Consider the following 13,256-nt stretch of genomic DNA (forward strand, 5'->3'; position numbering starts at 1 on the left):
TCGGTCGTACCGTAATGACAACATACGTTATTCCCTATGTCATCGGTATGTTACTTGCCCAAGATTCGATCGTCGGTATCTTCATACCTAGTTCAATCTCGTTACCGAAAAGTCTCTTTACTCGTTTCGTAATACATCATCCCGCAACTAACTCATTAGTCACATTGCTTGCAAGGCTTCTTATGATGTGCATTACCGAGAGGGCCCAGAGATACCTCTCCGATACTCGGAGTGACAAATCCTAATCTTGATCTATGCCAACCCAACAAACACCTTCGGGGATACCTGTAGAGCATCTTTATAATCACCCAGTTACGTTGTGACGTTTGATAGCACAGAAGGTATTCCTCCGGTATCCTGTAGGATAAATAACGAGGGGGAGGAGAGAGAAATCATAAGAAAAGGCTTGTCTTCTCTTATTTAAGAGAAAGCTAAGAGATGACCTAGTGTAGACATGTTTTTTTGTCATCTCTAACTTACATGCAAGACTTAAGATAAGACTATCTTATCAACCATTGTACATGCCCTTAGTGAAGGCAGCCGATAACTTACTCCAATCCGGGGCGTACATTGTAGCGCGGATCAGGCCTCGACCCATTGGGTCGCTAGGACTGGCCAACCCTATTTTCCAAGCGAGGCTTCTCTCATGCCGCAACCAAATGGGCCGGCCCATTCGGTAGATATGTTTTCTTTTGGGGATTTTTGTTCCATTTTTTCGCTTTGGCTTTTATTTTTATTTTTCTGTGTGTGGTTTTATTTTTGGTTTTTTCATACTTTCTTTAAAAAATCCTTTCTCTATTTTCAGATATGATTTTAAAATAATTAGGGACTAAAAAAGTTCCAAATTTCAAAATAATTTGAATTCTAAAAAAATCAAGATATTTTAAAATGTTTCTGAATTAAAAAATTGTTCATGATTCTGAAAACTGTTTGGGAAATCATAAATTGTTCGTGGATTCAAAAAAATGTTTGTGAATTTGAACAAATGTTCATGAATTTAAAAAATATTCATGAACGGTAAAAAGATATTCACAAAATTCAAAAATGTTCCAAAAAATGCAAAAAATTTCACCGCTTCAAAAATTGTTTGTTGATTCAAAATATGTTCACAAATTTGAAAAATGTTCATGCATTTCAAAAAGAATGTTTGTCTTCAAAAAATTGTTGAGTGTTCTGTTCACCCGCTTTCAGGTCTTCGTCAGCTGCGAAGAACCTGATGCTTGTGCAAAGTGTCTCGCTTTTCTTTCTTTTAAACTAAAGCATTGTGTTTGTGTGTGCATGTATCAGCTTTCAGTACATTTATTTACTTGTTGGGTTGTACCGACATTCCTTTCTACAGTTTTTAATAGATATTTTGAATCCCTTTCTGTGTTGTTTGAAGGTAGAGAGATTGTAAAGAAAGGATTTGGGTGGCAGCAGCCCACTGGACTGATGACCGTATAAAAATCAAGTATGGCTCTGGCTCTGGTACATACATACATGTAGATAATAATGCTCCTAGTAACAAACACCATATAAAAATCAAGTATGGCTCTGGCTCTGGGTCAAGAGCTTTTGAAGTCACTTGGTGTGCAGCAATTATAAAAAGCGTCTCAGAACAATTGCCATGAAATGAAACAACCCAAGTAAACAGTAAAAAGGAACAGAACTCTTCAGACAGCACAGCATCAACACATGATATTTCCAAAATTTTCAACTGATGAGAAACAGCGAAAAATTACCAGCTTGCTTTTACATACAACACCTAATGCCTCAGACTTGCGTTGCGCTCTCACAGGTAACAACAGCTACTACTCCCAACCCACGTAACGTAAACTTTCTCCCAACAAGGCAATAATTTACAACTGTAATCTGAGCATACAGATTTGCATTTGTTGTTTGCGCCCTGTCGGTGACCCAAAGACGCCGTTTCTCGTCCAGCTCCTAGCCTTGCCTTGCCTCCTTCGCCTCCTGAATCCCCACACGACGCCCTCGCCACCGCGATGCGACCATGCGTAGAAAGAAAAGAGAATCATCATCTGCTCTCACATGAGCCACCCTTCATCCTCACCGCTGCTGAAGGACTCAATCATGTCACCACTCTCATCACCATCCCCGCCACCCATCATCTCCAGCAAGCCCCCTCCCACATCAAAGTCACCTTCCTCATCGTCGTCATCGTTTTCATCCCCACTGTCCATATCCTCCTCGTCTTCATCGTCACCGCCATCATCACCGCTGCTGTTACTTGGATCATCCTCAGAATCCGTGTCCCCAAGCCCTAAATCGGTCCCGAGGAGGACATCCACGTCCGAGTCGTCGTCGTCATCATCCTCATCCTCCGTGTCCCCTCCATCCTCCGGGTCCGAGTCATCATCAGTTGGTCGTTTCCTGCCAACTTCGAATATGCGAGCAGAGGAGAACATCTCGTCAGGATCGTCCATGGCAACAACTCCGAGAAGGGAATCATTGGGCTCAGTGGCAAGGTCGAGGACGCCACGGTCTATTTGGACAGTTGCAATGTCTGCGTAAGTGACAGCATCGATCGTGCGGAATGCAGGGAACAGGGGATGTCTGACCCTCCGGGTTTGGATGGATGATGTTACATCCTCAAGGTTACGCCTGAGGATAGCATAGATAACATCACCACTTCCATTGAATTTGATTACTGTCTGGTCCAGGGATGGGACACTCCTCAGAAGCTTAAACTTTCTCAGATCCCACACCTCTGAATTTAGAATCACCTGCAAAACAATGTGGACAGAGATGAGAAGATGTGTGCAGTAGACACGAATTCCCCCCTAAACAACAGAGTAAAGGAAGATTTTACAGTGACATTCAGGAAACCAAATTTATTCACAGCAGTATTCCATCAAAACAAGTACGGTCATACACTTCTGAATAAGCAATCAAATGCTGAACATCCTATTTGACACAAATACTATAAGAAAGTACTCTTATGCGTCGTTCCCGAGCCATGTCATATTTTTTTACACTTTTCAGTGCATGTAAACCTACAGGCGATAAATATCTGACTACCATGCTTCTCTTACTATGCTTAGGCATTCTTGCAGTATAAATGGCACAGTGGCTGAGTTGGAATAGACTTCAGCTGGTCATGTTGTTGAACTTAACAGCAAATTTTATTGTTTTAAGGAAAGGCCAACAAGTTTGCTCAGAAGATCTCACACCACACTTGATTGGACTTGTGTCGGCTGTAACTTGTTAGTGTAGAATCCCAGAAACACAAATAGTGCATCCAAAATATATGCATAAATGTAACTTCGTGAGCATAATAAAATAACTTAATTTCCATCTACGACTGTTGTGGTTTGAGAACGGCAAACTGACACAAACGTCATGGCAAGAAAAGTGGTGGCCTAGTGAGGGCAAAAATGCATGCCTGATACAAGTTTGAAGGAATATAAATTGAAAGAATAATCAATTACTGCAGTCAAAGAAAAAGATTACCTCGTTTCCAGCTGGATGAAAGCCACCGCCACAATAGTCTGTGAACTGGTCAAACTGATGGATAGGAGTGGGACTTCGTCTATCCCACAGGACCCCGTTCCACAGCAACATATCATCTGAAGGACTGAAATGTATAATGGGTTGTACACCCCGGCCTGAACCTGGCAGGCTGGAGTTATCAGGAAGCTGCATATCAACATTATGCGTCTGGACATCATACAATAGAACCACCCGGTGATTTGCATCCGTAGAAAGGCCGGCAAATAAAGTCCCAGCATGGTTAAACCTGGCAGCTTTGCAGTTCTCAAATGTGTGCAAAGGCCCCGTATGCAGTGAGAAAGCATCAAAGAGCTTAACCTCATCTATGCTAGATGAGAGAATCAGCTCAGTTCCACCAATAGATGTTGAATCCACCATAGTAACAAGATTTTGGTGACAAGTGTGCGTCTCTATGAGATTTGCAAGGTTGCTGTCAAATATTCTTAATTCACCACTATGGTTCCCAGCCGCCACCCTTGATGCACCTCCAATAAAAGTCATGCAAGTCAACAGCGAGGCCTCATCACGGCAAACACGGCATGGCTTGAACCTGCTGTATATAAATTGGCGATCCCTGCGGGGCACTTTGATCCCGCTAAACTCCCTGTTTATCTCACGGCTTCCCATGCGAGCAGTTACATTTGCTGGTGCACTAATGCTGCGGCTAGGCTCGGGGCAAACATGAGGGTGCAGCAGAGAGACTGGCGGCAAAGTTGTTATTGGAGCAGGACATTGGCGGTGTTGATGTTTCAAATATTGTACAACCAATGAGTCGAGCGTCATGCGCTCCGAAGTTCCTGGTTGTTGATCATTTACACCAAGATGTGGTGTGCCTGTTACCACTCCAGGTGTGCATTGAGAATCTTCAAAGTTCTCAGTGGAAATGTTGTTGAAGTTTGTCCTTCCTGGATGAAATGCTGCAGTAGGAGAATCCACTGCCACAGAGAGGCCTCTGCGAGTAGGAGCAGGAGTTTGGAACACAGGAGATTGGGATGCTTGATCCATTATTGCAGGGCGCTTTGCTGCTGATGCAGAACTAAACTCCATATCCGCAAGCTTCCTCTTAAGTGGCAAGGGCATTGGTGTTTTATGCGATGTCTCCACATCTCCAGTATTGGCAGCAGAGGCAGAGCAAGTCATACCGTCCACATTTCCGGCAGGTACAGGACTTTTCAGGCTATTGCTTGCTCTATTACCAGAAAACGAAACAAAGGGTTGATTTCGTTTAGAGAAACTGGATGAGAATACCAGTGCCTTCTTCTTAGACGAAGGCACAACAGAATCTGATCGTTGGCCAGCTTGATCTGCAGCAATCATTGTTTTGTCGGACAGAAATCCCTGAACACGGCCAGAAGGCCACTGTTGTTGAACTTGAACAGATGATGGTTCCAGGGCAGCGGGCTGGTGGACAGGTAGCACTGCAGCAGTTGATGGCAAAGGTGCAAGGTCAGCCTCCTTCTGCAACATGGCAGCAGTAGCAGCCAAACCAGATCCAACGAGATGTTCATGTATCAGTTGCATCAGTTCCCTACACACAAAAGAAGAGCAAATGTAGGATTCTGAAGCTGGAAAGGTAATTAAAAAGGAAAATATCACACGAAGTCAAACCTGGAATGGTAAGAGACAGGAGTAGCAGCTGCTATGCCAGCTCGCTCAATGCGCTTCAACGCTGGAGCAGCAGCATCAGTTGCTAAGGTTGTTTCTTTACCAGAATTAGTCAAGACCTATCAGGAGAAAAAAAAACATTCATTCAGCTCATCTTTCCCATTTCAGCTGTGCAAATTCAAAACACAGTATGTTAGGCACACATTAAAATCTTAAATTAGGGAAGTCTATCACATAAAACATCCCACTGGAAGCAAGCATAACTGGATAACGTCAAAGGACCACAAGTTGTACTCCCACATCAGCACTACTTTTACCTTTAATAAGCATGCTTGATTATACAATATCCATAGTAACCAAGGAATATCAAACAGATAAAACAAGCAGTGTGTTCGTTGACTTGATGAACAGCAAAATACCAGCAAAAAACTCAACAAATATTAAATCTTGGGCAACTCAAAGTAACACAATACAATATGTGTTCCTTACCGCAATGAGCTCAATTGCCACTTGGGTCAGTTCATTTAGCCATCTTGCATTATCACCTCCAGATGACTGGGTACTCGTATCACGAATAAGTTCTGATAATTTCTTCCCTACCTGAAATAACATGTTAATAATTAAGTTACTGACCTAGGAGGCACATCCGCAAAAACAAAGTTGCCCAGGAATAGGAGACGTGTAAAGAGATGATAAAAGAAGGATATCAGAGAGGGGCAGTTTGCCAGCCCTATTATCAGAACAAAGAATAGGCTTGGTTGCCACTCACTCCCTTTCATCTCATGGCATTTTTCACACAGACAAAGGAAGAGAAATTGAGGGGGAAAGGGAAAGGTGAACATGTTTAGCCAACTATCCCATGATTTAGTTTGAATAGGTAGTGTTCAACCTTTGTAAGACAGCAATACCTCATTAACTACACTACTAATTCTGTAGTAGACTTACATTTCGAAACAAGGCAAGAGGGGGGAAGGGATAGACCCCTATATGTGAAACAGAGGGAGTAGTCACTAGCAGTTGCTCATTATTGAGATAGTAGTCATGCAATAGTAAGATAAAGTTTCTACATTACAGGTCATAGCTAGAGCATGAAAAGAAGTGCATTGATCTGATGTCCACGATACCTGGAGCTTCGTCAGTATATGTGCAATAGCATCGTCTCTAGCCAAGCCAAGCAGTACACGACAGGCAAGGGCTCGAATAGGATCAATAGCCAAAGGATGTGTAACCATCCGAGTGCCAAGAAGCTGCAAAAGAATCTTTATACCATTATTGGCTCTGACTACTTCTCGAGCTTGGCGATAAGCTTGTTCCAATTGAGCAGCAAGACCAGGACCCCCAGCTCCTACACCTAGCGATATTCTCTTGTCACCAACAACTCCAGATGACACAACAGGTGTGCCATCGCCATATCGTTCCCGAGATTCACTTTGGTTCGCTGCAACATTTCTTTCTGAAGTGCTTTTTTCAGCATTCCTGTCTCTGCTCTCTGAATAACTTCCTGCAGGCTGCTGATTAACAGCTGAGGACGGCTTGTTGCTGATCGATGGAGGGGGGCATACAAGATTGACAAGCACATTCAATGCTGGACAAATCACCTAATGCACAAAAGATGGTAAAAGGATACATTATTTGGAAGAATTTCAGCAAGGCAAATACTGTTGGATTTGTAAAGCTTAGTTAATGCATAGCTTGAGAAGGAAAAACACACCTCAGGATCAACATAGCCAACAACACTGTTTGCTATATCTAGTATAACAGCCATACCAATACGGTTGTTAGTTAATGTAGCATGCACCATCAATTTGCGGCTGTGTGGCATAAGAGTTATGATGTGAAGAACTCCAAATGCATACTGAGCCAAGTCATGAAGATACCGATCAGCAGGTAGACTCTGAAACAGATTGTTGTAAATCAAATCAGCTTAACTGCAAACATTCTATTTCTCAGAGGAAGTAGAAAAGAAAAACAATACCATATTTTTACCTGGCATAATTCTAGCAGGATAATATGACCATTAGAGGCCAAGAATTTATCCATCACGGGCCAGCGAGCTCTTACGAGAGCAGGTCCTAACTTTCTGTCCCGCTGGACCTGACGAAAAATAGCATCCATAGCCTCGTTGCCGATGTCAAAAGGTTTGTAACCAGCTCTTGCACTGGAAGTATTCCGAGCAATACTACGGATGCTCTTGCTTGGCCGGATGGAATCAACAAGCTGAAGGAGATGAGCTCTAAAATATTGACGTAGTGCAACACATGAATGATACGCGACCTGCTTTTCTGACTGAGTCAGAATTTCAGCAGGCGATCGGTCATTCCCTTGATTCGCATTGGAGGATCCTAATGCTCCAGAGTTACCACCCGACCTTACGGATGCAGCAACTTGTAATATATTCAGAAGTTTTTGCATCCCATCCTGTGCATCAAATGAATCCAGAACAGCTTTGAACACAAATGCAGCAGCAAAGAATATGGCTGCATTTTTTCTAGCTGCATCTTGTGGGCATTCTAAGAGTTGCAGCGCTAGTTCAACCACATTGTTGAGTGTGTCAGGTGAAAGCGCACAAACACGTTCCATGGTAGACTGCAAGAACAGAGGATGCTTAGCAATAAGATAAATGAACGGTCAAGGGAAACCATGGATAGATCAACAGAATGCATGACCAGCCAGTTTAGGTTTATATGTTTACCTGGAGAGAACCGAAAGTAAACAAGCATGCAGACAGAGCAGTGTATGTCTGAGTAATCTTAGGGACAGAGAGGATCTTCTGAATACCACCCCGGTCAACAAATAGCGCAGCAAATTTCCGGTGTGCGGCCAGGGCACAAATCAATCTAAGAATTTCATGAAGTAGTGAAACGTGGCCACATCCCTCCTGGTCTTTGATTCCCCGTTGCAGCAATGCGAGGCAAACATCAACACCTTTTTCATGAAGAACAGGACCCAAAGCTTCAACGTACTCTCCAAGATACTGCAAGCACAAAATGCTATATTTTTCCCTAAGTAGCAAGAGCTGCTCCTGGTCAATGATAACAAAATCTTCCAGATCCTGGTCCTCACTAATTTTCACAGCTTCTTCAACAACATGCTCCTCATTAACCTGGTCAGAGCTTCTGCAATACCAAACAAAACTCAGAAAAGGAACAATAATATAATGAAATAAGACGACACAAACACAAACAGACACACACAGAGAGGATGTGTTTCTTCCATTACCTTGAGACGCTAGTGGACATGGCAGCATCGACTACAGTAGCTGCAGCTTTCTCAGCGGCTAATACAACGGCATCGCCACTATTTTCACTCTTCCAAGCCTTCAAAAACACAGCGTCTCAAAAGTTACTAACATATAGTGAAGCAGAAAATGAATCAGTGTCAAGTATAAGTATTCCTATTGTGGGAGGTGCAGAGATGTCTTATTCCATACCTCTAAAGCAGCAGATTTCACAAGCTCAGCAGCAGCATCACCTGCTGCTTTCACAGCTTCCTCAGGAGCATTCGCTGATCTGGCTTCCGCTTCTGCAGCTCTCACTGCCTTCAAGACAATGTCAGTTATATCCTTCAAGCCGATAATGCAATCCCTGAACCGGTCCTCATACTCTTCTTTAGAAATACTAAGAATATCAGACTCGGGGGCTGCAGAGCTATTGTTCAAATCGATTGCTTTCTTTGGGTCCTCGACCTTAGCCGCATTCTTTTCTTTGCTAGTCCGACTTCCCATTCTCAATCCTGTTGGCGATAAAGGTGTCCGTTCACTTTCAGGCAAGCCTTCACCTGGTTTGATTTTCCCTCTTAGTCGAGATCCTGTACGGCTGAACTTTCTCTTCAAGAGTTCATCTCTCAGGCTTTCACCTGCAGGATACTTTTCCCCATCGACTGACTTTGCATCAAAAGGATCCATTGTAGAATCAACATCATCACGTAGCAGGTAACCAGTGTCATCCATCCCCTGTTCTCCGTGTGCTTGCCTCATCCCAACATCACGATCAAACTGTTTTTCCAAAGTTGGGTCAGTCGATATTCCATCTCCAGCCCTTGTTCCGTCCAGTATAGAACTGTCTTGAAGCAATCGTACTTTGCCCCTATTCTCATCTCTACCCCGAGGATGCTTGGTATCTAGTGGAAGATTGGCATCTTTCTCTGGAGATGTGGCATCACCAAAGACTCGTATTCGCAGAAAACGCATGAGCTTGGCTGATACTCCCATGTTCAAGACATCTTCTACCAAACGCCCACCACTGGCAAAAGAACAAAGTGCAACAATCAGATTACTGATAACAGAAAGGCTGATGAAGAAAAGAAGAATGCTATAAGATCTCATATTGGTAAGACATGACAGTACCCATACAACGCCATCGAGAGCAACCCAATAGCATATGTTCTCATCATCTCAGTATCTGTGGGTTTTTTACCACTTCCTAGATGCTTCCAATCACATTCATCCGATGCTTCACCATCTTCCTTTATCCAGGATTTTATATTTTCTAGGGTAGCATCTTCAAAAGGATGAGAAAACTGAGGCTGAGGACACAAACACGCGTCAAGTTAATAGAATGTAGTGTAGGAAACAGAAGAAGACTGAAGTATGATCGCAATGCAAAAGAGTGTGCATGCATGAAGGGAGGGAGGTAGGGGCAGTAAGCTAACCGAAAATGCATCCTGGATGCTTAGGAGCAGCCTAGCAGAAGCACAGCGTACTGGCAAAGGGTACGATGTATCTGACAAGAACTTAGAAAACACTAGGTCGTAGAAATCATCATTCTCCTGCAGACACAGTCGAGGCAGCAACGATTAATCTCAGCAATAAACAGGTAAGACTCGGGTTATTAGGCCGATGGACGCAGAAAAGAAGCAGAAGACGCACCCTGATCAAACTCGCCAGCTTGCCTATAGTATGGGAGCCCCTTGTGTTTGTGTTATTGAAGGACGGATCACTAGCGCATTCCTGCAGGTGCCTGCAGGGGACATAGGCATGGTTATGATGAGCGAAATGAGAAATATTAGGAGCAATGTGATTCACCAAAAACATTATGAGCTATACATCTCGATCAAGCACGAGGCTCCATACTGTAAACCACATAGCAGATTTCATACAGCTTCTTAGCTCATCAATGTTATTCGAACTGAGCACCATCTAAAGGAATTTATAAGGAATGTCTCAGGAGCAATGTGACTCGGCAAACACTATGTGCTACAAGCCTACAAATCTCAATCAAACAGGTGCTTTCATATATGTACTTACTGTGGATTATATAAAAAAAGACAGAGAGATTAAACTTGCACCGGGTTCTGAAAACCTCGACAACATATCACTGATTTTGCCGAGATCAAATCAGACAAAAATACAGGGTCAACCCCAACTGCTTTGTACGCATGATGACACACTGGCAAGCACACGACAGTACTATTATTTTTTTTGTTTTTATTTATCAACCACTACAATCCACTCCACTCGCTGGGCTTGACTTGCATAGCCACTCCATCTTTATGCCTTTCTTCACTACATCGGCTTCCTAGCCCGCAAGCAAACGGCATAAATGTCGTATGAACAGAACAAAAAAAATAGTATCAAGACTTTGCGAGAAGGCGCCCAAGAACACCTGATGCCTCTCTCCCGCGAGAGAAACAAGCCGTGTCGCGAACGCGGGGAGGGGAAGCCCTAGACACCAACCAATCGATCAATTCGACACAGGCGGGGCGCGGCGGGGCGGAGCCGAATTCCCCGCCGCGGCGGGCGGAAGGGCAGGAAGGGGATGGGTGAGAGAGTACCTGGCCTCCTGGACCTCGCACATGGTGGCGAGGGTGTGGATGAGGCGCGGGTTGGGGTTGCTCTCCTGCTCGACGACGCGGGAGATCAGGGCCTGCGCGCGGTCGAGCAGCGCGTCCTCCTCGTCCTCCGCGGCCTCCTGTTCCGCGTCGGGCGCCTCCGTCTCCTCCTCCTCCTCCTCCTCCTCCTCGTCTTCCGGCTCGGCGGCGGCGGGGTCGGCCGCCGGCTGCTCGGGCTCCATGGGCGCGGGCGGGTTCGGGCACCGGCCGGGGTACCGGCGGTGGGCGGGGGCGCGGGGTAGGGTTAGGGTTGCGTGGGGGGGCGGCGGCGGTAATGGTGGCGGGCGAGAGAGAAAGGGAGGAGGAAGAAGGGAAGGGGGGGAGGGAAAGGCGAGGTGGCGTTGCGGCGCGGCTCGGCGCAGGTGGGGGAGCCGGACACGCAACTTTCTAGCGGCCAGGGCCAGGTTTTCCCTTCTCTTATCGCCCGCGGGCCATGGGCTGCGTGGGCCGGCTGTGCGCAGGCCCGAAGTCTCGGGGCCGGGCGCGTGCAGGCCCAGCAGCAACGTCCTCCACAGAGACTTTGCTGCTGCGTCCAAGACGTTCGCGCACTCCCACCTTTCTTCTCAGGTTGCCACAAGGAACGCAATATATGTGTACAACCTGCTAGTTTTTTTTCATAGATTCGTTTATTTAAAATATTTTATTTCTTAAACCATGGGTCCAAATTACGAATCATTTTTATCGATGGATTTCTAGCGTCGAGATCTTCGAAACTGTATCCCACGTTGATATGTTTTGACGAAAAAAAATTCCACGCAAAACATGTGCCTACACCAGAAGCAAATCGGTGCCTGTCGAGGAATCAAACCAATGCCTCCATGAGAAAAATATATGTGCCTCTAGCGGAAGCAAACCAGTGCCTTCACGAGAATCAAATCTGTGTCTCTCATAAAAAAACACGTTTTCTTTCTCACCAAAACCTAAGAAAAACCGAAGAAAATCAAAAATTCAAAAAGAAACCAAAAAAATCTAATACCCAAAAACACATACAAAAAATATAAAAAACACAAGGTAACGTCTAGCACGCGACACATGGCAACTGCTGAAAGCGCGCCAAGTGACGCATTCTCTGCCCACCAAAAATTAAACCTATTAAGCATCGCGAGATTGGCGGCCAACCAGCCATGCCACATGGCGCAAGCTGGTTGACCGCGATGAGAAAACTTTTGGAATATGTTTTAGATAGAGGCGAAGATTTTTTCTGAAATGTTTTTGGATGGTGGTCAGAAACCCACGTATTTTTTAAAATGAAGGGTTATGCAAAGTGGCGCTCGCCGGTAGGCTACGGTGGTATTTTTCTTTTCTTTTCTTCTTTTACATGGAAGTGAGGATTTTTTTTCTGAGATGTTTTTTAGATAGAGGCGAGGACCACATGCTTTTCTTAAATGAAAACATGCACATAACTTCCTCTTAAGCGGCGCCACAGGGTGGCCCCTCAACCACTAGTGACTCTTATGGGGCTCCCACAAGGGGTACCCCTTGGTTAGTTGCTCCCATACTTCAGCCATTTGAAAAAAAAATGTGTCTCGTTGGGTTAGGACGCAACCCACTATCCCACCTCTCCCTCACGCGAGGATAGCTGCTTCCTAAAAAAAAGAGGATCATTGGTACCGCTCAAAAAGAAAAACAAGGATCATTGTTCCTCAAAAAAATGAGGATCATTGGTTGTTCTTTTAGGTTAGCTGTTTCCTAATGTTACTGGCATGACCATTGGTTTTATACAGTTTAAAATTTGAGCACAAAAAAGATCTAAAAATTATGAATTTAAAAAACCGTGCAATTTTGACTTTTTTGAGGATTTCGGTTGCTTTCATAAAAGTTCATGAATTTGAAAACAATCACAAGTTTCGTGTAGTTGAAAGAAAGTTTGTGGATTTGAAAAAAGTTTATGAATTTAAAAGAATTTCATGAATTTGAGAAAACTTTGCGGTTTTCAAAAAAGTTCTCGAAGTTGCAAAAAAACTGAATTCGAAAAAAATCACAAAGAATGGAAAAAAATTACAAAAAAATGACTATTTTGAGAAAAACATCAAGAACTTGAAATAATTCACAAATTTGGAAAAGGCTCCACAAATTTGAAACACTTTGTGAGATTTGAAAAAAAATGAAATTTGAAAATAAGTTTACAAATGTAAGAAAAGTTCAAAATATTGACAAAGTTCATGACATTTGAAAAAAGTTCATAGAATTTGAAAAACTTCACTGATTACGAATTTGAAAATGTTCATGGACTTTGGAAAATGTTCATGCAGATTGAAAAGAGATCATGGATCTGCTAAACATTCATGCATTTGAAAAAAAGTTCATGGATTTAATAAAATGTCAATGGATTT

At 43.8% G+C, this 13,256-nt stretch overlaps 1 protein-coding gene across 1 annotated transcript; it reads right to left on the minus strand.

The window, feature by feature from the left end:
• Positions 1 to 1,651: 1,651 nt before the first annotated feature.
• Positions 1,652 to 11,178, minus strand: LOC123055392 (DDB1- and CUL4-associated factor homolog 1). The gene is made up of 14 exons (XM_044479402.1): positions 10,867 to 11,178; positions 9,962 to 10,052; positions 9,745 to 9,861; positions 9,440 to 9,618; positions 8,525 to 9,335; positions 8,314 to 8,411; positions 7,787 to 8,210; positions 7,081 to 7,680; positions 6,806 to 6,988; positions 6,219 to 6,692; positions 5,584 to 5,694; positions 5,098 to 5,213; positions 3,451 to 5,017; positions 1,652 to 2,723 (listed from the first exon to the last, which is right to left on the minus strand). Exons 1-14 carry the CDS (start codon positions 11,103 to 11,105, stop codon positions 2,025 to 2,027), a joined length of 5,709 nt encoding a protein of 1,902 aa, XP_044335337.1. The 5' UTR covers positions 11,106 to 11,178; the 3' UTR covers positions 1,652 to 2,024.
• Between the last annotated feature and the right edge of the window lie 2,078 nt (positions 11,179 to 13,256).

This window comes from Triticum aestivum, chromosome 2D, assembly GCF_018294505.1.
Source record: "Triticum aestivum cultivar Chinese Spring chromosome 2D, IWGSC CS RefSeq v2.1, whole genome shotgun sequence".
In the NCBI taxonomy this organism is placed as follows: Eukaryota; Viridiplantae; Streptophyta; class Magnoliopsida; order Poales; family Poaceae; genus Triticum; species Triticum aestivum.

Coding starts and splice junctions, on each gene's coding strand:
- LOC123055392 (XM_044479402.1), bottom strand. CDS start 11,105: ATGGAGCCCGAGCAGCCGGCGGCCGACCCCGCCGCCGCCGAGCCGGAA. Junction 9,619..9,744: donor GCATCCAGGATGCATTTTCG/GTTAGCTTACTG, acceptor TTGTGTCCTCAG/CCTCAGTTTTCTCATCCTTT. Junction 9,336..9,439: donor CTCTCGATGGCGTTGTATGG/GTACTGTCATGT, acceptor TTCTTTTGCCAG/TGGTGGGCGTTTGGTAGAAG.